Below are 24,685 nucleotides of genomic sequence, written 5' to 3' on the forward strand. Positions count from 1 at the left end.
ATGGCGGCGTTAGAACTGCCCAAATTGGGTCTGACCTGGGAGACTGAGTCCTTTCCATATTTGGGCATCCAGATAACGCATTCCCCGCAATTGCAATTTACTTTAAATATGGGGAGAGTGCTGGAGACCATCCGTGTCTCTATTCAATTCTGGAATTCTCTCCCATTATCGGTTATGGATAGAATCGCACTTAGCAATATAATCTTACTCCCTCGGTGCCTGTATGTAATGCAGAGTTCACATTGTGAGCTCCCCTCTTTTGCTATTCCAACAACTTGATAAATTGCTATTATCTCTCATCTGGGTGGGAAAGAGATGTAGAGTCCGCATGGAAGTCTTTAAGCTAGACCTGATTAGTGGTGGCCTGGGCTGCCAGACCGATATTTATATTACTTAGCTGGTTTACTGCAGTATGCGGTCTGGTGGTGTGAGGATGCCCCCAATTGGGAAATTGATCTGTTAGCTGATTCTGTCTGTGTGGCGTGACTCCCGCATATACTAATGAGCGGCTCTGAGGTTCCGCAGGGTGCCCCCTACCTGGTGGAGCAAGTGTCGAGGGCTTGGGAGAGAGCGGTTGTGCGTGTTCTGCGCAAGGCTCCATGTGCATGCCTGCTGCCACTATAGTGGACTGGACCCTTTGTCAAAGCTGCTGAGGTGTTGGATGTTGCTCAGTGGCGTGCAGGGGGTTGTAATACTGCGGGTGACATATCAAAATGGCACATTCATCACGAGAGAGGAGGCTGAGTCTCTTTTTGGAATAGGTCAAGGGCAGTTCCTGCAGTATGCGTACATTTCGCAGACAGTCAGAGAGATTTGGACGTCCTTTCCAAAGGAGCCTGCCGAATCCCACCTCCTGGTGACACTTCTTGATCCTGGAGGTGACCGCGGTCTCTTGTCCCGAACATATAAGGCTCTAAAGGGAGAAAGAGTGACAGGCACACAGGGGACTAGGGACCGCTGGGAAGCTGGCCTCGGAACGGCACTCACAGATGGGGAATGGAATAGAACCTGTTCTCTGGTGTGGGATGCGACTAGCAACACTAGATTTCAGTTGACACACTTCTATTACTTGCATAGAGCATACCTGACACCTTAACGCTTGCACAGAATATTTCCCTCAAGGCCTGACAGCTGTAGCCGCTGTGCTGTGCCGTCGGCTTCATTTGACCACATAGCGTGGGTCTGTGGCTCTGTCCAGCCCTTTTGGCATCGAGTAGTGAAGACACTGAGGGAGGTGACGGCTGTTAAAGTGCAGGAGACGATGAGACATTGCCTGCTGTGTCTGCTCCCCATCCCTAGAAAGGGTCGCAAAATGGTGTATAAATTTGCGCAGCTGGGGCTTATTTTGGCGAAGAGGCGCACTGCAATCCGGTGGGCCAGCCCTCACCCCCGCTGTATGTTACTTGGCTAGGTGATTTAACTGAATGTACAACCGCAGAGGAATGTCGCCTACAAAGGGCTCGAGTGGATGAATATGCTGACAGCGATCTGGGGCTCTGGCGTACTATGATTAATGAGTTACCTGATGTACAGGAGAGTGAGGGGGAGGACGCCTTACCAGACGCTTCCGCTAGTTGAGCTCTGGCCTTAGTTGGGCCACTCAAGGAAAGAGTATGGAAGTTATAGGGGTATGGCCTTGAGTTTCAGATGTGCTGTGGGCAAGTTTGCTTCCGACTCTGGTTTTGGATGTAGGTGCCTTCATGTGCTGGCCCTCCTCCTCTTCTTGGTTCCTTGCTCGTGCACGAGCTGTTGTTATGCTGGCCCCCAACCCCCCCAGGCCTTTCCGCCCACAGGTGCTTGATGCCTTAGAAGTAATAACGAAGAAACCCGTTGATCTCTTTCCTGATCTATCAGTGATACATATGGTTACAGTGTTATGTTCGATAGTTAATGTATTAAAATATACTGCACTGAATTCTTAGGGGATGGCGCCACTAATCGCTATGCATGCTGTGTTCTGTGATTGTTAGTTCGACCTAGTCTGTTAAAATCATGGTCTTATTCTCCATGAACGCTAAGTTGTAGCACAGTATGCAGACCAAGAGCTGTGGTCTCTACAATGGTAGACAATGGCCAAGCGGCTGGACTGTAATATCCCCCTTAAAAGTAATGTGGACATAATGTAGTGCATAGTTGTATGTGTTCTTTATATGCATAAATAAACAATTAAAAAAAAAAAAAAAAAAAAGAGGAATAAAATGATAATTGGCTAGGTGAGAGGTCACGGGCCCCAGAACCAAGGTAAAATAAATGTGCCTATGTAAACGCTAAAATAACCACGACAATCTTGATACAAAGGATAACAAAATACATTAGCACTTTTAGGAACTGCAGTTTCCTTTAAGCACTAGCAAGCCCACAGAAAGTTGATAATGAACTCTGTCCTGTCTGTGGTCTATGTCTCTATATCAATGCAGTCCTGGGATCCAGTCTGTGAAGGCGTTCCTGCTATTGATTTGGATGTCGACCAGGAAAAATAAAGAGTAATAATCACTGCCATATGGAAGGCAGAAACTACTATGGTTAAGAGGCATGGGCAGGAACGAAAAACCAACTTATCTGCATAGAAAACTGAAAGGTAGATGAACTGATATGGCCTGAATTTCTCACCCTACTTGCATAAGTAAGCATCACAAGTAGGGCTGTTCTCATATCATAGAGTCAGACCTGGCAACATTGAGTCGATAAAAAAAAAAAGATGCCATCAAAAAGGTCGAAATTAAATTAAAAACTCTCTGATGAACAATAAACTGAGAGGGAGGGTACAAGTGAAGCAAACCTTTCAGACAATGTGCCCTAATGGCAATCTTAACAGGAAACATTGATCAAGTATACACATGAAGGCAAACAAGACCGTCAGATAGCTCTTACCTGTAGCCAATGCTCTGCCCTTGTGAACCAGGGACAAAACAATTTTAATATGTCAGAAAGGCAGGATTTTAAGTGGTTTTCTGCCCCACATTGTCCAGTGGCTTGTGCAGATGGGTTTAGTATCAGGCCTCAAAGCTGCCAAGAGGAAGTCTCATTAAGATGCCAAAGGACTCTACCTAGCACAGCTCAGTCTTCATGCATACAGCTGCAGAATATGGGGACCTGAGTGGAGGACTTTACCACACTGAATGAGCATGTCTGCTCTGCACAGAAGAGAAGAGTGGTCAAATGAGGAGTGGCAACAGATCGGCATACCAGCTCTCTCTTGCCTACTCATAGACAATCAGAACCAGCCACACTCATTGCTTCTGCATCGTTCACACGGTTTTTGACAAACAGGATCAGCAGAAATGACAAGTCATACGGAGAGGCATCCTGCAGGAACCATTTGGAGAAAGCGTTTAGCACAAATGTGAAGAAAGTTTCTATTCTGGGACGTGGAAATGAAAAGCCAAATCTGAAGAAGCTCTCATCTGTCAACTAATGGTGCAAATCCCAAATCATGAGCCTCCTCAGAGAAGCGACAGAGTGCATTTGCTGGCAAGATTCCCTTAAACTTCCATAGGCAAAAAAAAGTATTTTCCCCATCAAGGACTTTATGACTCACACAGGCCTGTCTACTGATATAATGGATGGTGGTGTTCAACAAAATATGTACAGTGCTATCGAAAAGAGGATGAAGAAAGACCTTCAGGGCAAGGTTAAAACCTGCAGCTTGAGCATATTCATGTACAGGTGCTGCTCTAATGTGGACTAAAAGCCCCCGATGTCATTTCTCCCAGGTGAGCATCCCAGCGTTGAGGTGTCCATAACGAAATCTCTTCTGTACCACTTTTTGTATTTCTTGAGGAAATCTCTTAAGGCATGTCCCCTGAAAGGCAATTTACCTTAGAGAGAGGAATTCTGCTGTAGGCTACAAAAGTAGTGCAAAAAAATAAAAAAATAAAAGCATCGCAAAAAAAATGCTTCTCCAGGTCTAAAAAATTATCAAGGTGCATAATAATCCATGGCCCACAACAGTACTCTAGGTATCAATGAAACTGTGAGAGACACAATTTTTCTAAAAACTGTAGGCTTGGGTATCAAATTATTGGTGGGCAGAGGTATTCTGTAAGCATACACCATTGCCTAACTCAAATTATCTACAATTTAGTATGTTGTTTTGCTTTTCTTAAAGGATATGAGGTTGCACAACTAAGTTAAAACATGTACTCTTTCACAAAATTAACAACACGTTTGGCTGAATAGCGATGTAGTGTGCTATATAGTTTTAAAAGAAAGGAAGCACTCGAGCTACAAAAATGTCAGCTACTACTAAAAGTATTAAGGATTCACATCTGACTCAGAGGTCCTATTTAATAATGTATGTGACAATGTGGCAGACCCTATGCTGGAAAACATATTTGCTGACTGAAGTGACTTTGTGATATTTTGAATCAAATGTGTTCCAAACAGAAGAACAGCAATATTTTATCATTCATTAAAGACTGAGAACAAATATGAAAACCTACTTACTGTCTCTTAGATTATCCCACGTCCACAGATCATTTTTAAAGAATAGATGGCGTTTGATTTCTTCGACACCGTTTCTTCCTAACCTCACTTCCCTGCATATGAAAAAGAGCATACATTTAACGTTTCTTCGGCAGTGTGTTTCGAGCCTCCCAAAATACCAGCTTGTCCCTTAAAAAGGATGGCAAAACAGTCATTTTTTATCATGAGCGTCAAAGCAAATATGTAAAATACTTTGCATCAGTAGCAAGACTCGTCGGTTCCATCAGGTACATCTGCGTTTTGTCAAAAACTTCCAAAACATCTTTTGGATTATCAATGTGGATTTTTGCATATTCAAGCAACAATACAGTACAGAGCTGACGATATCAAATCACAATCATTTGTCATCCCCGACTTCATTTTGCTTTGTTACAACTTAATAAACAGAAAATTACTATCAACTGCCAATACATTTTGTTTCAAAATATTTCTGAAGGAGAATTATACACTTTGTCGGCTACAGTAAACAAACACTTGTAATAATAATTAATCGGGTCGCTGTATTAATATTAACAATACACAAACATCAACTAATTAGGTCAAGCAGGACGCCACCTACAATTTCACAGGGAGAAACCTCACCTACATACCAGTATCTCACCATTCTGATGCCACACGCATCCAGATCTACCCATTTTTATCTCAACAGGACTTGATTAGCCACCTCAAGCCTAACAGCAAACACCTCACCAGGATGTGAAGACCTCACACCCACACTAATTCATCTAGCTTCATCCACACAAATCAAACCATACACCTTATCTAAAGACAACTAACTCACTTAGAGACTTCAACCCAAATAGCTAACAAACAAAAAGTCACTCATTAGGAGGAAGCTTAAAATTAAGGGAAGGGGTAAATGAACAATCGCCAAAATCCTAGACTATGCCTTCCCCTAGACCCTTCACACAATTCAACCCAACGTGCAACATAGCAGCCACAGAACTGCTCTCTCACCAAAAACCCACCTTCAACCTTCAGAATTTTCTAACCCAACAAAATAAGCTGCAGCTAGACTATCCCACAGCTTACCCTACCCACATCCCCTATGCATTTGCTCCTCTTCCTATACTAGGCCACACTTTCACAAAGCTCTATAACGTCCAGAGAACCGAGGCGTAACAGCTAGAATGCTTGCTCGTCAATGGAAAAAAAAAAAAACAACACTTCAATATTTAATCTGCTCTCAGGAACCACACCAGACTGCACCTTCATTGCAGAAACAGCTCACCGAAGAAACCGCACCCACATGCCAAAAGCCAATTGACATGAATATTGTGTCATTAACAAAAACCATAGAGGTAAATTTGAAGGAGGCCTAGTTAGCATACATAAAAAAAGCATTAAACATAACACACTGGAAACTCACAATGAACAAACCCTTGCTGATAAGACGTCACCTGACTCCAACTGTTGCTTGATCGTTCATCTTAATGTACAGACCACCACCAAGCAATATAAACTTTAAAGGTGTCTTACTAGATAGATACAAAAGACTCCTCTGCACCACCCCAACTATTATACACCCCAGGACACCTCAACAAATAGTTTGACACGAGAAGACTAATCCAACTACAACTGCAACTATTACTTCCGACCTTGAGGCTGTCAACCTTCAAAAACTTGTTTGTGATCCAACACACTCCATCGGACACAAATTGCACCCTGGGACAGGAAACAGTGACTTGACAACTTCCCACAAATAAAGAGTGGCCCTAACATTATTAGCTTTAGGATCAACATTCCCATCAAGAACACTACAAAGACACAGAATTCACCAGCAACAAATGTACAGAGTGAGCAGAAAACCTCCTATATTAGACCAATCCTCAAGAATAACTTATTGAACTCATCCAAAGCAGCAAACTACAGACCAAATTCGAATGGCCTTCTCCAACGTAAAATATTTTAAAAAACGTTTTCCAAGTTTACTAAGGAAAATGACAATGCCGGATCAGAAATCTTGATTCAGATCAGGTGAGAGGCACAACACAATAACAATTACCTGGTGACTACTGAGCCAAAATGGTTTTTCAACTAGTTGAAGTGGCGGGACTGAGAAACATTTTGTCTGCACAGCTTATAGACATGATCTGTCATTGATCAAGGGCTCAGGCTGTCTAACTTAAGTGCAAGGAGAGAACCACATTATTATTTGCAAAGGTTACAGAGTTATGACAGACGGTCCAGGCTTTTATCAGTTAATTAGTTTACCTTCACAAGAGTACTAGAGCAATAGTGAAATGCACTGTCAATTATCCATGTTTCATTAAGCATTACAAAATTGTTTTGAAGACAACATTTTTGTCTCTCAAATCATCTTTTATATATTATATGATTTGTTGCTGCAACAGCGCTCAAGTAGAACATGGTTCTTGTCGACGACTATTTAGAAATAATGCACAAGTTGGAAATCTGAAGGCTCTCATACCCATGCGGCATTAGCTAAAACTCAGAGTGAACAAAAACAGTGTCCATCCCGATGCTCCTGGACCTACCAGGGTCATTTGACACTGTAATAGCTTGTGGTGGTTGACAAACACTGCATTGGAAGTGGGGGGGGGGGAGGGGGATTGGGGGGTGTTTCAATCCTGCTTCTGTAATGGCTGCGAAGCCGTTATGCTCTGGCAGCGACCTCCTGACAACACAGTCTTAAGGCACTACATTCAGTGACATCCGCCCAGACCTCTACGGCAACACGTTCCACATAGCAGAAGACTTACAACTGTGTTGCTGTTGGGGAGACTGGGACCGCGCCTCCAAGAGACGAGGGGCAATGAGGCCTGCCATGTGGTAACGGCTGGGCGCGGCTGTCGCATCCACAACAAAATTAAAATCAGGCTGAAGCAACGTTGTGGCACCCCATGAGCTGCTGCCCATTCACAGCACCCACCATGAAAGGAGATCGGGAAGTGCGACCCCATTTAGTGGCTTGACTCATGGCACAGCCCTGAGCCGCTGCGGTCTGGAAGACGGTCCCCGGGCTGGGTCGCACAAGGCCTCCAGGCCTACATCAGCAGAGGAGGCACTGCTGCAGAAGCCTCCACTAAGCAGGCGAGCAGAACTCGAGGTGAGGGGAGGCAGCACATCGGTCGGACCGCGGTCAGAGACTGGTGGCGAAGGGTCCAATAACTGTGGCGTTGTGCAGTCTGTGGGATGGACGCCTCCCTGCCAGAAGGTGCTGAAATAACTTTCCATTTGCCTCAGTGGGTATGGGCGCACGGGTCCTGGCGTGGGGTCCCTGGCACCCGAAGTTAGTGCTGTGCAGGGCGTGACCACTACCCGCCTGCAATCCTCACTGTGATCCTGCTGTGTATCCTCTCCCTGCCACCCCCCCCCCCCCCCAAAGCACCATACTACACACTACTAACTTCTACAAGCAGCCTGGGCAATCATCTTCCAGAGACAGCCGGATCTCCATCTTTGTAACTTGCTCAACACTTTGTCGTGATGGGGAGAGGGGACACAAAGCAACGCAAACTCCCTTTCGAGGAGTGGAGAGGGTCGACAGCACCAAGGTGCCGTCTGGCGCATCAGGCCAGGACCTTGAAAGAGGGACACGGGAGTCAGCTACTGGGATAAATGCCATCTTGGCGGAGCTGTGAGCCTGATTTCAAGCTATAGACACCCGCTTCAATACCCTGGCAGGTAGACAACAGAATGGGGGGAAACTCCATTGCCACTCTGCATGGCTGGAGGGCGCAGAGGGACACATATTGAGTCTAGAAGATGGCAATACTTCTCTTACCAAGCATGTGGACAAAATGGAGTGCCTCCTAAAAACCCTTAACTAAAAACTGAGGATTTTGAAGCTAGAGCTCGCTGAAACAATATCCGCATAACTGGCACAGTGGAATCCACCAACATGAGGCTACCAGATCAATTTGTTGAGCGTTGCTGATACCTGTTGGACCGCCAATAGTTCACGGATACATTTGTGGTGGAAACAGCTCATCGGGCCCTTAGACCCCACCAAGCACACCGACGCAGGCCCTCAGCGCCCAGCTACTTAGCTTTCACAATAGAGAAACAGCACCTCGGCAGGCCAGCAAGCGCAGCCCTCAAAACTACCAGGGAGTCACTGTCTCTATCTACCCCGACTTCATGCTGATGGTACAACAGGCCTGCCACAAATTCCAGGATGCTAAAACACTACTCCGGAAAAAGGGTATCAAGTATGGCATGCTAGACTCTGCCACACTCCTCATCGACATTGGGGGGGGTGGGGCTCTTGTGTTCTGTAAATTTCTTAAGGGTGAAGCTGCCACCAACTGACTGTGTTATGAATACCTCAAGGACATCATCCCGGGAAGACTTCTTTGGCACCAGGGGTGTAGCCTGATAGGACCTGATGTGGCCTGCCTGCCTGTCTAGCCTGCGTTACGCTGCAGCGCACTATCCCCTACACTTTTGGGGCAACTTGCTAACACACACTGTTCAAGATGCCTTAAGCCAACTTCTACACTGTTACACCTCAAATGGGCATAGATGACTGGGGCTTTGTCCGCCCCTCTGGTGTACACGAAATTTAAATGTTTTGCAATACATGTATGTTTCTATGTTTATCTTTTGGGATTTGCTGATCTGTTTTTGCTCTGTGTGGGGAAGTAGGGTAATGGAATATTATGTCCATTATGTTATGTTCATGTTCTCACACCACCAACACTATGAGAGAGATTGCTTTAATGTTACGATCAACCTTTTTACCAGCACTATTCTTTAACAAACAGTGCCTATGGCCACAACTATTATAAATTGCAACAAACCTAATGTCATCCCATGCATCACTTGGAATTTAAGTAGCTTGAATAATATCAGTAAAGAGAAACAAGTCATGGCCTACCTAAATAGACACAAAGCAAAAATTGCACTTCTCCAGGAGACCCATCTCTGACCGAGCAACTCATCTGCCTTAGCCAAAGCATGGGGACAGCACCAATACTTCTCTAGCTACAGCACCTACTCCAGAGGGGTCTGCACCACCATACATAAATCTATCCCCTTCAGCCTCCATGACAGTTTCCTGTACAGAGAAGTCCATTACATCATATGGTTCGGCTGCGTGCCAGGAGCACGATGTGCTCCTAGGTAACATCTATGCACCAAACTCACAACTCCCCTGATTTTTACCACGGTATCTCCTCAATTATCAGCAGGATCAGGACCACCCCCCATGCTGATTATAGGGGACTTTAATATGACACAGAACCCCTTGCTCAACTCCACTGGAAACCACCATGATATCCACCTTCAACACAACCTGGAGAGACGCTGGTGCGTCCCCAGCACTGCATTGCTGGATACAGTTATTTTTTATAATGAGCTCAGGGAGGCCATACTTAAATATTTCCAACTGAACGCTGGTTCTGTGTCCAGTCACCCCACCCTGTGGGAAGCCTTTAAGGCATACATTCAGGGGGTCTGCATATCCAAGCATGTAGGTGTCCTTTTGGAGCGTTCACCGAGTGGAAGATAGACTTACTGAAATGGATAGATCTAATACAGTGTCGGTGACCCAATCCACTCTACATAAGCGCTCAAAACTCCTGGAGGAGAATTGCTCCCTCGCAGGTGTGCGAGATCTCCTACTTGGGGAACGATGCAAAAGCTCACGATACAGCGAAGGTGAGCACCCCTGGCGCACATTAGCCAATCTCCTCCAGCCCCATCGGAATCCCACCTACATTACGGAACTTACCACAGCCAGTAGCGCCAGTGTGAAGACCACACCTGAGATACTTGATGTACTTTTACGTTATTACAAAGACCTATACTTCACCACTCTCCGCTGGGACAATGCCGCTAGGACAGCTGATCTCTAGGAGGTAGCCAAGATCTGGGTTGAAGGAGCGCAACGCCAACTCCTAAGCGAACTGATCTCTGCAGAAGAGATTGGACATGCCGTAGATGCACTAAATGGAAGCAAGACCGCTCCGCCTGGATGGCTTCATTGGCAGTTTCAATAAAACATATACATCACTTCTTACTCCATTATTAGAGATGTATGCTGACGCCTTCAAAAGGGGGAGCTCCCCCTTCCCTAAGAGAGGGGAATGAAGACCCTAAACTATCACATCATACGGCCCCCTGTCCCTGCTTAAATTCAACTATAAAATATTGGCAAAGATCATTTCAATTAGACTCTCACTGATAGTTGACGGATTATCTCCCCTATGCAGACTGGATTTGTCCCCCACAGGCCCACGGCCTTTGACCTGCATACAGTATTTTCAGTATTGCCCCACATTTTCCCCGCCATCCCGTTGGCCTTGGCCCTCCTGGATGCCGAGAAGGCCTTCGACTACTTGGAGAGGCCCTTCCTCAGGGCGGTGTTGGAAAAGCTGGGCCTCCCAAAGTGCTTTACAGCACTCATCAGCCTCGTATATGCAAACCTGACAGCCCAACTCAGGGTGAATGGTGTTGTTTCAGACCAATTCCTGATTGCTAAGGGGGACTTGACAACGCTTTTATAATAGCCATGGATCCACTGGTTCGACACTTGCAGGCTAAGAACATGCAGCGAGGGCTTTGATTCAAACAAGGTACACTGCTGCTTTCCATGCATGCGGATGATATACGGTTGTTCGTCAGACACACGACCTAAAACTTTGACCCATTCACTGCAGAAATTACACCCTATGGGACATTTTCAGGGTTACACAAACTAGGCAAAATCTGAACTATTCCCACTGATTGATGCCACTGTCGCCACAATTTGCGACTACCCGTTGAAGTGGTGTGAGGACTCAACCAAGTACCTGGGTATTATCATACATAAGGAGAAAGACCAGGTCCTTCGTTTGAACTATGGCCCTGCAGTTGAGAAACTGACTGTACAGGTTGAGTGCTGGATAAGACTCTCCCTTTCAGTAGATGGATGGGTGGCCATAATTAATATGGTAGTTTCTCCCCGGTTTCTATACCTCGTTATTAATATCACTATACCACTAATCAACACATTTTTTGCTTAACTCCGAGGCCTACCCACCTGCCTGATCTGGGCCGGCAAGAGATGAGTCAAATGGGAAACTGTATCTTTGCCCCTGAATAAGGGAGGTATCGGAATGCCTGACTTTCAAATCTACTACCTCGTGGACCAGGCCCAGATCACTAAACAGTTGTATCATGCAGATACTAGGACCCCATCTGCTTCCGTAGAGAGACCACGCTGATACTACCCATTTTCTTCCCTTTAACCATGCGGGGCCAAACTCGATCCCGAGAATATACAAACACTGTCTACTACCTCCTGGGTGTGGAAAAAAAACTAAACAGACTATTAGGGACAGGGCCCCTATACTCACACTTGTTCCCTCTGATTCAAAACCCCTTGCTCCTGCTCACTATGGAATGGGTGGTCACCGTACGCTTCAAAAATATGAATTAATTGCGATTGGTGACCTATTCCCTAATGGCTGCACCTTGGTGCAGTCCTTAGACCACAGATTCGCCACAGCGATCCATAAAGACCTATTTGTACTCAAACGTATACATGCAATGCTTTGTGCATGCATCATCTCCTCCTACCCCCTGGCTTCCTCTGATTTTACCCCGCTGACAAGCCTCTTATCCAATGGGGGTTGGGGAGGGAGAGACACCCTATCCAGGCTCTATAAAAACTCCAAGTCCCTACTACAGGCACATGACGGACGAGAGCTGTGAGAACGAGATTTGGGGCACCCTGTGACTAACAAACTTTGGGGATACTGTAGCGAGCAAACCAAACTAGTATTGCTGAACCATCACCACAAACTACGTCATTTTAAATTTTACACCAAGCATGTGTCACCACAGCTAAACTTGTGGCTTTGACTCCACTAGATCACCTAACTGCCCTAAATGTGTAGGGACCCCTGCCAGTTTCGTTAATATGTCATGGTCTTGTCAATCGATTCAACAATACTGGAGGGACATATTCACCCACATTTCATTGATGACCGAGATAGACCTCACTCCTGACCCCCTACTGGCACTGCTGGGATACGTGGCCGTTGTTCCCCCCTCAACACGCAGATACACAAGAAATGCACTGCTACTTGCTAAACACTAAGTGGCTATACACAGGGGCAACACTAGACGAACTGTGAAGGTGCGGCTAGCCAGTCTTGTCTATTGCAACACTACTAGTGAAGCATATGCCACTCTACAACCATCCATATCACGTCCTAAAGATATCTGGTAGCCTTTAAGGGATTATCTATTGACACATACATGAGACACTCATGACACATCCTAGTCCTCTGCAATCCCCCTGACCAACTAGGTGGATTTGTGCTGACCTATGCTAGGACATTGTAAGCCTCTCCTGTCCCTCATTGCTGTCTCCCTGGCCTTCAGACACAAACAGAAATCGTATTTGTACTGATGTATTGTGAATCTCTCAATCCATGTCTAATGCTGTATTAACCACATGTTTATGAGCAGTGCAATCATTTCTTTTTGTATGTTCCTATTTTGAAAAATTATTAAATAAAGTTATAAAAAAATACTGCACTTCGAAATGTGTGAAAATGACCTGAAATTGATCCCCTCATACATCAAAAAATGACAAAGATTGGTGTACCTACCACATTTAACATCAGTCAAAACTAACTAATACAATTCCTTATTTGGAAATATTATGGTTTAACCCCACAAATCCAGTGCAGTAACAACTTACCTGTCCATAAGGAAGGCACAAATAAGATTCTTTGCATCTTTTGATATATCACTATCATCAGGAAATGTAAGTGAATTCTTATGGTTCATAATTTTACTGTAAGTTCCTACCAAAGAATCAGCATAAAATGGTGTATCACCTACAAAAGAAAAAAAAAGTGAAACTTTAACATTCCATTTAAAAATAATCATTCTATAGTGGGATTAGGATAACAATGGCATTTTAAGAAAGACACATGAATACACAAATTTATTATAGCAAACCTGTAATTCTGGAATAACGAATTTTGAAACAGTGTTGCCCATGATTTGTTACTTTCAACTCTTGCTACTGAGATCCATTAACATCAAAATACTAAGAATATATAAGCAGGGGCGCTAAAGTGAGATTACTAAATAAAATGTTGGAAAAGTATGTGTGTTATATGTGAGCATGCCTGTTCTGAATGAATGACCGTGCGTATTTTGAGTCTGCACAAGTGGGCTAAGGAAATAAGTCAGTGAGGGATGAGAGAAGACCACCAACCGGGTTATTTGGTAACTGAGGAGAGAGTAATATATGAGCAGCACTTGGACCTGAGAACAGAAAGGATTTCAAAAGTTTAAACAATTTTTAAAAGAACGGTCATGACTTCCACTTCCCTCTACCATTACTTGATATGACAAGTTGATATGTCATTACGTTCAATGCATTGTCAAGTACCACCAGGGAACACCATAAACATAAATGGCTCACCCTATGACTGCAATACCATTTGAAGGTTGACATGTCATGTACTTTTCGGAAGCATGGGGAGTTATGTCCAGACAAAACTGTTCAATGTGAACTTGGCATTTTGTTAAGAAGACATGGAGCATTGAAAGAATGATTATTTAATGATTCATCTATCCAAAGCACTGGGAGAACGTTAAGCAACTAATTTAAATAAGACAAAGCACTCCCTCAATGAAGAATGATCTGTTTGATATGGACTCACTTCACGCCGTAGTCAATTTTGGAGCACATTGTGCGGAGGGTATATTGGAAGCGTGAGCATCCCGTAGCTGCAGTGGGAACTGCAAGTTATGTATAACTATTTATGCTTGTACCAGAATGTTTTGTTTAGTGCACTGAAGACCTTCTGTACCTGCGCTGGAGCAAGATGACCCTTCTCTGACTTTGTCCGAAGGCGATAGAAAATGGCAGAGTTGCATTAGGAATAGCTGTCATAATCTGTTCACATACTGCAGGGACAAGATCTAGTATATCAGTTCTTTTGACTAATGCAACTTTATAACTAAAAAACTGAAAAGTACATACTATGACAATTGATTTTTCAAAACAACCTGCTGTATATGCACATAAAAGAGTACAGTAAAAAAAAAAACAGGAATAAAAGGCAAGTGTTGCACACTTTCTCCTAACAATTCACTTTTTTACATAATTTGTCTAAGTAGTAAATTAAGATTCCCAATATATGCTATGAATTAGTAATGTATTAACATCAATATGAGACGACTACTACTACTGAAACAGCAATTACAATAAGAACAGACTGGTTACTCCTGAACAGAAACAATCTGGTTACTCCTGAGCACAATTGTTCACTGGCTGAAGTGGAGGGACTAAGAAGCATTTTTCTCTGCACAGCTTATAGGCATGATTTGTCATTGATCAAGGGCTTTAGGCTGTCCAACGTCACTGCAGGAAGACAGACCTATTTTTTTTTACATGGGTTACAGAGTTTGGGCAGAAGAGCAAGGCTTTTGTCAGCCAACCAGTTCACTTTGATAAGAGAACCAGAGCACTTTCAACTATCTGACACTGAAGCCACCTCTCAACCAGTAAGCGGCATATATTATTAATCATTATAAAATTGTTTTGAAGAACACATTTTTGTTCATCTCAAATCATTTTTCATATACTATATAATTGTCAATGCAACAGCACTCAAGTAGAAAAATTTTCTCTGTGACAATAATGGATGAAAGGTAAATCTGACAGCCTGACCTCTAATCCTGTGCAGCATAGAATGGAACAGAACAAATATCTGCTATAGATATATTTCGGAGAAACCCAGAGAGCTATCCCTGTTATACGCATGAACGTGTCTTGCTTTCAACACTACCTGGGGTTGAATTAGCATTCAATTTGGGGACAGTAAAACCAAAACATTTTGAAATGTGGGATGAAGGGAAAATTCACATCCACATGCTAAACCCCACCACACCCTTCACCTTCTTGCAGAACTGCTCCACTGTTCTCTGGTTTCCCAACTCCAGGTACCAACTGGAACAGTGCTTTTGCCCTGTCTCTCTTCTGTGTGTGTCTTACTCTCAATACAGATGGTTTGTTGGGTAGTCACGTTTCAAGTAAGGACCAAGGGCATGAAAAGTTACTCAGTAAATTCTGAGGACCAGCAGAACTCTTGTTACGGTATTATGTGGCAACTACCGCACATCATCAATCAGGACACAGACAGCTCCATCAATAATGACTTGCCAGCAGATGTCGAAGCAAAAACAATTGGACAACTTTCTTTGTATCACAAGTTTCACAATTTAAGCACCAGTATAATCCCATGGTTTGACGTTTTGTATTCAGAGAAAGATAACTGCCAAATTAAAGTCTACTTTGTTCTGCCCAGGGTAACTATAACTTAACTTTCACAAAGTTTTATCCGTGAGGTAATTTTTTTTTTATTAGCATTAGAATGTAGTGCAACCAACAAAATTGAAAAGTTTTATTTGTTTAAAGTTAACTTTCTTTTATTTAGCCAAGTTGCCTTTTCTCACTTTTGCATTTATGTTTAATTTTGTTTTTGCTTGAGGGCGCTGTTCTCAAAAGATCATAATTTTCTTGCTCTAAATATTGCAAAGCAACATTTTTTCTTTATTATGTGTAACTTCTGAAATAATGCGTTAACACACAGTCGTTGAGCACACCTCAAATCCACCCCACTATAATCTGCTCCAATTCAACCCCATCTAACCCCTCTCCAACCCAATCCTCCCAACCTACCCCAATCTAATATGCCCCACTCCAGTTCGTCCCGCTCCAATCCAAAACAAATGGCCCCATTTCAATTTGCCCCACTCCAATCCAAAACATTATGTGCACTCCAATCAAAAACAATATTCCCAACTCCTATCTACCGCACTGTAATCTGCCCCACTCCAATCTGTTCAATCCAAAACAATCTGCCCCACTCCAATTCAAAACAACCAGTCCTCTCCACTCTGCCCCACTCGAGTTCAAACAATATGTCCCACTCCAGACGGCCCCAACACCACCCGAATCCACCTCACCCCAATCCAATACACTCCACTCCCATCCAATTCACTCTAATATAATCTGCCCCACTCCAATCCAAAACGACCTGCCCCACTCCAATCCAAAACGACCTGCCCCACTCCAATCCAAAACGACCTGCCCCACTCCAATCCAAAACGACCTGCCCCACTCCAATCCAAAACGACCTGCCCCACTCCAATCCAAAACGACCTGCCCCACTCCAATCCAAAACGACCTGCCCCACTCCAATCCAAAACGACCTGCCCCACTCCAATCCAAAACGACCTGCCCCAATCCTGCCTGCCCCACTCCAACCCAAAATAATCTGTCCCACTCCAAACCGCCCCACTCCAATCTATTCCAATCTGTCCCGTTTTAATCCAAAACAATCTGCCCCACTCCACCCTGCCCCACTCCAATCCCCAACAACCAACTCCATTCCAAATCAGGAGCACTGCAGACCACTGTACCGATCCCAATTCACCCCACTACAATCTACCAAATCTACCAGTTACAATCAAGTCCACCCCACACTAATCCAATCCACCCTAATCCAACTCAGTCTAATCTACCGCACTCCAATCCAACATCTCACCCCAATCCAACCAGCCCATCCCACTCCACTCCACTCCAATCCACCTCACTCCATCCTCAATCAAATCCATCCCACACTCCAGTTCAATCCACCCCACAGTCCAGTCCTCCCTACTCCAATCAGGACCACTACTACCCAATTCACCTCACTATATTCCAGTCCAACCACACCACCCCAATCCATCCCACTCAAATACAGTCCAGTTAAATCCACGTAACTGCAGACCTATACATTCTGCCTCTATCCACCCTGCGCGAATTGAGTCCACCCATCTCCAGTTAATCCACCCCACAGCAATCCAACCCACTCCAATCTATTCCAAACCACCCACTCCAATCCATTACTTCCAATCCACCCCAATCGATTCCAATCCACCCCTCTGCAATCCGTTCCAAACCAGCCACTAAATTCCACCCCAAGCCAAACCATTCCAACCCACCCCACTCCAATCAATCCCAATACAGCCCACCCCACTCCAATCAGAATCCAATCCATTCCACCCCAATCCATTCCACTCCATTCCACCCCACACCAAATCGTTCCACTCCATTCCACCCCACACCAAATCGTTCCACTCCATTCCACCCCACACCAAATCGTTCCACTCCATTCCACCCCACACCAAATCGTTCCACTCCATTCCACCCCACACCAAATCATTCCAATCCATTCCACCCCAATCCAACCCACTCCAATCCATTCCACCCCAATCCACTCCAATCAATTCCACCCCAATCCAACCCACCCCAATCCAACCCACCCCAATCATTCTACCCCAATCCAATCCATTCCAATTCAATGTAATCCATCCCAAAAATCCAATCCATTCCATTCATCCCATCCCAATCCAACACATCCCAATCCAATCCATCCCAATCCATCCCAATCCATCCCATCCCATCCCAATCCAATCCATCCCAATCCAATCCATCCCAATCCATCCCAATCCAATCCAATCCAATCCAATCCAATCCATCCCATACCATTCCAATCCATCCCATCCCAATCCAACCCAATCCGTTCCATTCCATCCCATCCCAATCCAACGCAATCCGTCCCGAACCATCCCATCCCAATCCAACCCAATCCGTCCCGAACCATCCCATCCCAATCCAACCCACTCCGTCCCGAACCATCCCATCCCAATCCAATCCAATCCGTCCCGAACCATCCCAATCCAACCCAATCTGTCTCGAACCATCCCAATCCAACCCAATCTGTCCCAAACCAATCTGTCCCAATCCAATCTGTCCCAATCCAATCTGTCCCAATCCAATCTGTCCCAATCCAATCTGTCCCAATCCAATCTGTCCCAATCCAATCTGTCCCAATCCAATCTGTCCCAATCCAATCCGTCCCATCCCAATCCGTCCCATCCCAATCCAATCCAATCCGTCCCAATTCAATCCAATCCGTCCCAACCCATCCCAATTTAATCCAATCCGTCCAAATCCATCCCAATTTAATCCAATCCGTCCCAATCCATCCCAATTTAATCCAATCCGTCCCAATCCATCCCAATTTAATCCAATCCGTCCCAATCCATCCCAATTTAATCCAATTCAACCCATCCCATCCCAATCCATTCCCATTCCATTCCCATCCCATCCCAATCCCAATCCATTCCCATCCCATCCCAATCCATTCCCATCCCATCCCAATCCAAATCCAATCCATTCCCATCCCAATCCATTTCCATCCCAATCCAATCCATTTCCATCCCAATCCAATCCCAAACCCAATCCCAATCCCAATCCAATCCAATCCCATCCCAATCCAATCCCATCCCAATCCCATCCATTCCCATCCCAATCCAATCCATTCCCATCCCAATCCAATCCATTCCCATCCCAATTCCAATCCCAATCCCATCCATCCCAATCCATTCCCATCCCAATCCCATCCCAATCCATTCCCATCCCATCCCATCCATCTCAATCAAATCCATCTCAATCCAATCCATCTCAATCCAATCCAATCCAATTCAATCCAATCCATCTCAATCCAATCCAATTCAATCCAATTCAATCCAATCCAATTCAATCCATCTCAATCCAATCCATCTCAATCCATCCCAATCCATCTCAATCCAATCCAATTCAATCCATCCCAATCCATCTCAATCCAATCCGTCCCAATCCAATCCCTCCCAATCCAATCCCTCCCAATCCAATCCAATCCATCCCAATCCATCCCAATTCAATCCAATCCATCCCAATTCAATCCAATCCATCATCCATCCCATCCCAATTCAATCCAATCCATCATCCATCCCATCCCAATCCATCCCATCCCATCCCAATCCATTTCATCCCATCCCATCCCAATCCATTTCATCCCATCCCATCCCAATCCAATCCATCCCATCCCAATCCAATCCATCCCATCCCAATCCAATCCATCCCAACCCAACCCAACCCATCCCAAACCAATCCATCCCAATCCAATCCGTCCCAATCCAATCCAATCCGTCCCAATCCAATCCAATCCGTCCCAATCCAATCCAATCCGTCCCAATCCGTCCCAATCCAATCCAATCCGTCCCAATCCAATCCAATCCATCCAATCCAATCCATCCAATCCACCCAATCCAATCCACCCAATCCAATCAATCCAATCCATCCAATCCGTCCCAATCCAATCCATCCAATCCGTCCCAATCCAATCCATCCAATCCAATCAATCCAATCCATCCCAATCCATCCCAATCCAATCCATCCCAATCCAATCCAATTAAATCCAATCCATCCCAATCCAATCCAATTAAATCCAATCCATCCCAATCCAATTAAATCCAATCCATCCCAATCCAATTAAATCCAATCCATCCCAATCCAATCCAACCCATCCCAATCCAATCCAACCCATCCCAATCCAATCCAATCCCTCCCAATCCAATTCAATCCCTCCCAATACAATTCAATCCCTCCCAATACAATTCAATCCCTCCCAATACAATCCCTCCCAAAACAATTCAATTCATCCCAATCCAATTCATCCCATTCATCCCAATCCAATTCATCCCATTCATCCCAATCCAATTCATCCCATTCATCCCAATCCAATTCATCCCATTCATCCCAATCCAATTCATCCCATTCATCCCAATTCAATCCAATCCATCCCAATTCAATCCAATCCATCCCAATTCAATCCAATCCATCATCCATCCCATCCCAATCCATTTCATCCCACCCCATCCCAATCCATTTCATCCCACCCCATCCCAATCCAATCCGTCCCAATCCAATCCGTCCCAATCCAATCCGTCCCAATCCAATCCAATCCAATCCAATCCAATCCAATCCAATCCAATCCAATCCATCCCAATCCAATCCAATCCATCCCAATCCAATCCAATCCAATCCATCCCAATCCAATCCAATCCATCCCAATCCAATCCATCCCAATCCATCCCATCCCAATCCATCCCATCCCAATCCATCCCATCCCAATCCATCCCATCCCAATCCAATCCATCCCATCCCAATCCATCCCATCCCAATACAATCCAATCCATCCAAATCCAATTCATCCCAATCCAATTCATCCCAATCCAATTCATCCCAATCCAATCCATCCCATCCCATCCCAATCCAATCCATCCATATCCAATCCATCCCATCCCAATCCAATCCATCCCAATCCAATCCAATTCATCCCAATCCAATCCAATTCATCCCAATCCAATCCAATTCATCCCAATCCAATTCATCCCAATTCATCCCAATCCAATCCATCCCAATTCAATCCAATCCGTCCCAATTCAATCCAATCCGTCCCAATTCAATTCAATCTGTCCCAATTCAATCCAATCCGTCCCAATTCAATCCAATCCGTCCCAATTCAATCCAATCCGTCCCAATTCAATCCAATCCGTCCCAATTCAATCCAATCCGTCCCAATTCAATCCAATCCGTCCCAATTCAATCCAATCCGTCCCAATTCAATCCAATCCGTCCCAATTCAATCCAATCCGTCCCAATTCAATCCAATCCGTCCCAATTTAATCCAATCCGTCCCAATTCAATCCAATCCATCCCAATACAATCCAATCCATCCCAATCCATCCCAATCCAATCCAATCCATCCCAAACCAATTCAATCCAATCCATCCCAATCCAATCCAACTCAATCCAATCCGTCCCAATCCAATCCGTCCCAATCCAATCCCTCCCAATCCAATCCCTCCCAATCCAATCCCTCCCAATCCAATCCCTCCCAATCCAATCCAATCCATCCCAATTCAATCCAATCCATCCCAATTCAATCCAATCCATCATCCATCCCATCCCAATTCAATCCAATCCATCATCCATCCCATCCCAATCCATCCCATCCCAATCCATTTCATCCCATCCCATCCCAATCCAATCCATTTCATCCCATCCCAATCCAATCCAATCCATCCCAATCCAATCCAATCCAATCCAATCCAATCCAATCCATCCCAACCCAATCCATCCCAATCATCCCAATCCAATCCAATCCATCCCAATCATCCCAATCCAATCCAATCCAATCCGTCCCAATCCAATCCAATCCATCCCAATCCAATCCAATCCAATCCAATCCAATCCGTCCTAATTCAATCCAATCCGTCCCAATCCAATCCAATCCATCCAATCCAATCCATCCAATCCAATCCATCCAATACAATCAATCAATCCAATCCATCCAATCCAATCCATCCAATCCGTCCCAATCCATCCAATCCAATCCATCCAATCCGTCCCAATCCAATCAATCCAATCCATCCAATCCGTCCCAATCCAATCCAATCCATCCCAATCCAATCCAATCCATCCCAATCCAATCAATCCATCCCAATCCAATCCATCCCAATCCAATCCATCCCAATCCAATTAAATCCAATCCATCCCAATCCAATCCAATTCAATCCATCCCAATCCAATCCATCCCAATCCAATCCAATTAAATTCAATCCCTCCCAATCCAATTCAATCCCTCCCAATCCAATTCAATCCCTTCCAATCCAATTCAATCCCTCCCAATCCAATTCAATCGCTCCCAATACAATTCAAACGCTCCCAATCCAATTCAATTCATCCCAATCCAATTCATCCCAATCCAATCCAATTCATCCCAATTCAATCCAATCCATCCCAATTCAATCCAATCCATCATCCATCCCAATCCATTTCATCCCACCCCATCCCAATCCACCCCATCCCATCCCGTCCCAATCCAATCCGTCCCAATTCAATCCAATCCGTCCCAATCCATCCCAATCCAATTCGTCCCAATCCAATTCGTCCCAATCCAATTCGTCCCAATCCAATTCGTCCCAATCCAATCCGTCCCAATCCAATCCGTCCCAATCCAATCCGTCCCAATCCAATCCAAACCAATCCATCCCAATCCAATCCATCTCAATCCAATCCATCTCAATCCAATCCAATCCATCCCAATCCAATCCATCCCATTCCAATCCATCCCATTCCAATCCATCCCATCCCATCCCAATCCAATCCATCCCAATCCAATCCAATCCATCCCAATCCAATTCATCCCATTCATCCCAATCCAATTCATCCCATTCATCCCAATCCAATTCATCCCATTCATCCCATTTCCAATTCATCCCATTCATCCCAATTCAATCCAATCCATCCCAATTCAATCCAATCCATCCCAATTCAATCCAATCCATCATCCATCCCATCCCAATCCATTTCATCCCACCCCATCCCAATCCATTTCATCCCACCCCATCCCAATCCATTTCATCCCACCCCATCCCAATCCAATCCGTCCCAATCCAATCCGTCCCAATCCAATCCGTCCCAATCCAATCCGTCCCAATCCAATCCAATCCAATCCATCCCAATCCAATCCAATCCATCCCAATCCAATCCAATCCAATCCATCCCAATCCAATCCAATCCATCCCAATCCATCCCAATCCAATCCATCCCAATCCAATCCATCCCATCCCAATCCATCCCATCCCATCCCAATCCATCCCATCCCAATACAATCCAATCCATCCCATCCCAATACAATCCATCCCAATCCAATTCAATTCATCCCAATCCAATTCATCCCAATCCAATTCATCCCAATACAATCCATCCCATCCCATCCCAATCCAATCCATCCATATCCAATCCATCCCATCCCATCCCAATCCAATCCATCCCAATCCAATCCAATTCATCCCAATCCAATCCAATTCATCCCAATCCAATCCAATTCATCCCAATCCAATTCATCCCAATTCATCCCAATCCAATCCATCCCAATTCAATCCAATCCGTCCCAATTCAATCCAATCCGTCCCAATTCAATCCAATCCGTCCCAATTCAATCCAATCCGTCCCAATTCAATCCAATCCGTCCCAATTCAATCCAATCCGTCCCAATTCAATCCAATCCGTCCCAATTCAATCCAATCCGTCCCAATTCAATCCAATCCGTCCCAATTCAATCCAATCCATCCCAATACAATCCAATCCATCCCAATCCATCCCAATCCAATCCATCCCAAACCAATTCAATCCAATCCGTCCCAATCCAATCCGTCCCAATCCAATCCATCCCAATCCAATCCGTCCAAATCCAATCCCTCCCAATCCAATCCCTCCCAATCCAATCCCTCCCAATCCAATCCAATCCATCCCAATTCAATCCAATCCATCCCAATTCAATCCAATCCATCCCAATTCAATCCAATCCATCATCCATCCCATCCCAATTCAATCCAATCCATCATCCATCCCATCCCAATCCATCCCATCCCATCCCAATCCATTTCATCCCATCCCATCCCAATCCATTTCATCCCATCCCAATCCAATCCAATCCATCCCAATCCAATCCAATCCAATCCAATCCAATCCATCCCAACCCAATCCATCCCAATCATCCCAATCCAATCCAATCCATCCCAATCATCCCAATCCAATCCAATTCGTCCCAATCCAATCCAATCCATCCCAATCCAATCCAATCCAATCCAATCCGTCCCAATTCAATCCAATCCGTCCCAATCCAATCCAATCCATCCAATCCAATCCATCCAATCCACCCAATCCATCCAATCCAATCAATCCAATCCATCCAATCCAATCCATCCAATCCAATCCATCCAATCCAATCCGTCCCAATCCAATCAATCCAATCCATCCAATCCGTCCCAATCCAATCCGTCCCAATCCAATCCGTCCCAATCCAATCCAATCCAATCCAATCCAATCCAATCCATCCCAATCCAATCCATCCCAATCCAATCCATCCCAATCCAATCCATCCCAATCCAATTAAATCCAATCCATCCCAATCCAATCCAATTCAATCCATCCCAATCCAATCCAATTAAATTCAATCCCTCCCAATCCAATTCAATCCCTCCCAATCCAATTCAATCCCTCCCAATCCAATTCAATCCCTCCCAATCCAATTCAATCGCTCCCAATACAATTCAATCGCTCCCAATCCAATTCAATTCATCCCAATCCAATTCATCCCAATACAATCCAATTCATCCCAATTCAATCCAATCCATCCCAATTCAATCCAATCCATCATCCATCCCAATCCATTTCATCCCACCCCATCCCAATCCACCCCATCCCATCCCGTCCCAATCCAATCCGTCCCAATTCAATCCAATCCGTCCCAATCCATCCCAATCCAATTCATCCCAATCC

At 44.8% G+C, this 24,685-nt stretch overlaps 1 protein-coding gene across 1 annotated transcript in view; it reads right to left on the reverse strand.

The window, feature by feature from the left end:
- ROCK1 (Rho associated coiled-coil containing protein kinase 1) overlaps nucleotides 1-24,685 on the reverse strand; it is a 1,374,854-nt gene that overhangs the window by 862,598 nt on the left and 487,571 nt on the right. Inside the window, exons 8-9 of the mRNA XM_069219991.1 lie at nucleotides 13,145-13,283; nucleotides 4,447-4,538 (exon numbers count right to left, since the gene is read on the reverse strand). Coding sequence (XP_069076092.1) covers nucleotides 4,447-4,538; nucleotides 13,145-13,283 — 231 coding nt within the window. The remainder of the gene's footprint in view (nucleotides 1-4,446; nucleotides 4,539-13,144; nucleotides 13,284-24,685) is intronic.

This window comes from Pleurodeles waltl, chromosome 2_2, assembly GCF_031143425.1.
Source record: "Pleurodeles waltl isolate 20211129_DDA chromosome 2_2, aPleWal1.hap1.20221129, whole genome shotgun sequence".
In the NCBI taxonomy this organism is placed as follows: Eukaryota; Metazoa; Chordata; class Amphibia; order Caudata; family Salamandridae; genus Pleurodeles; species Pleurodeles waltl.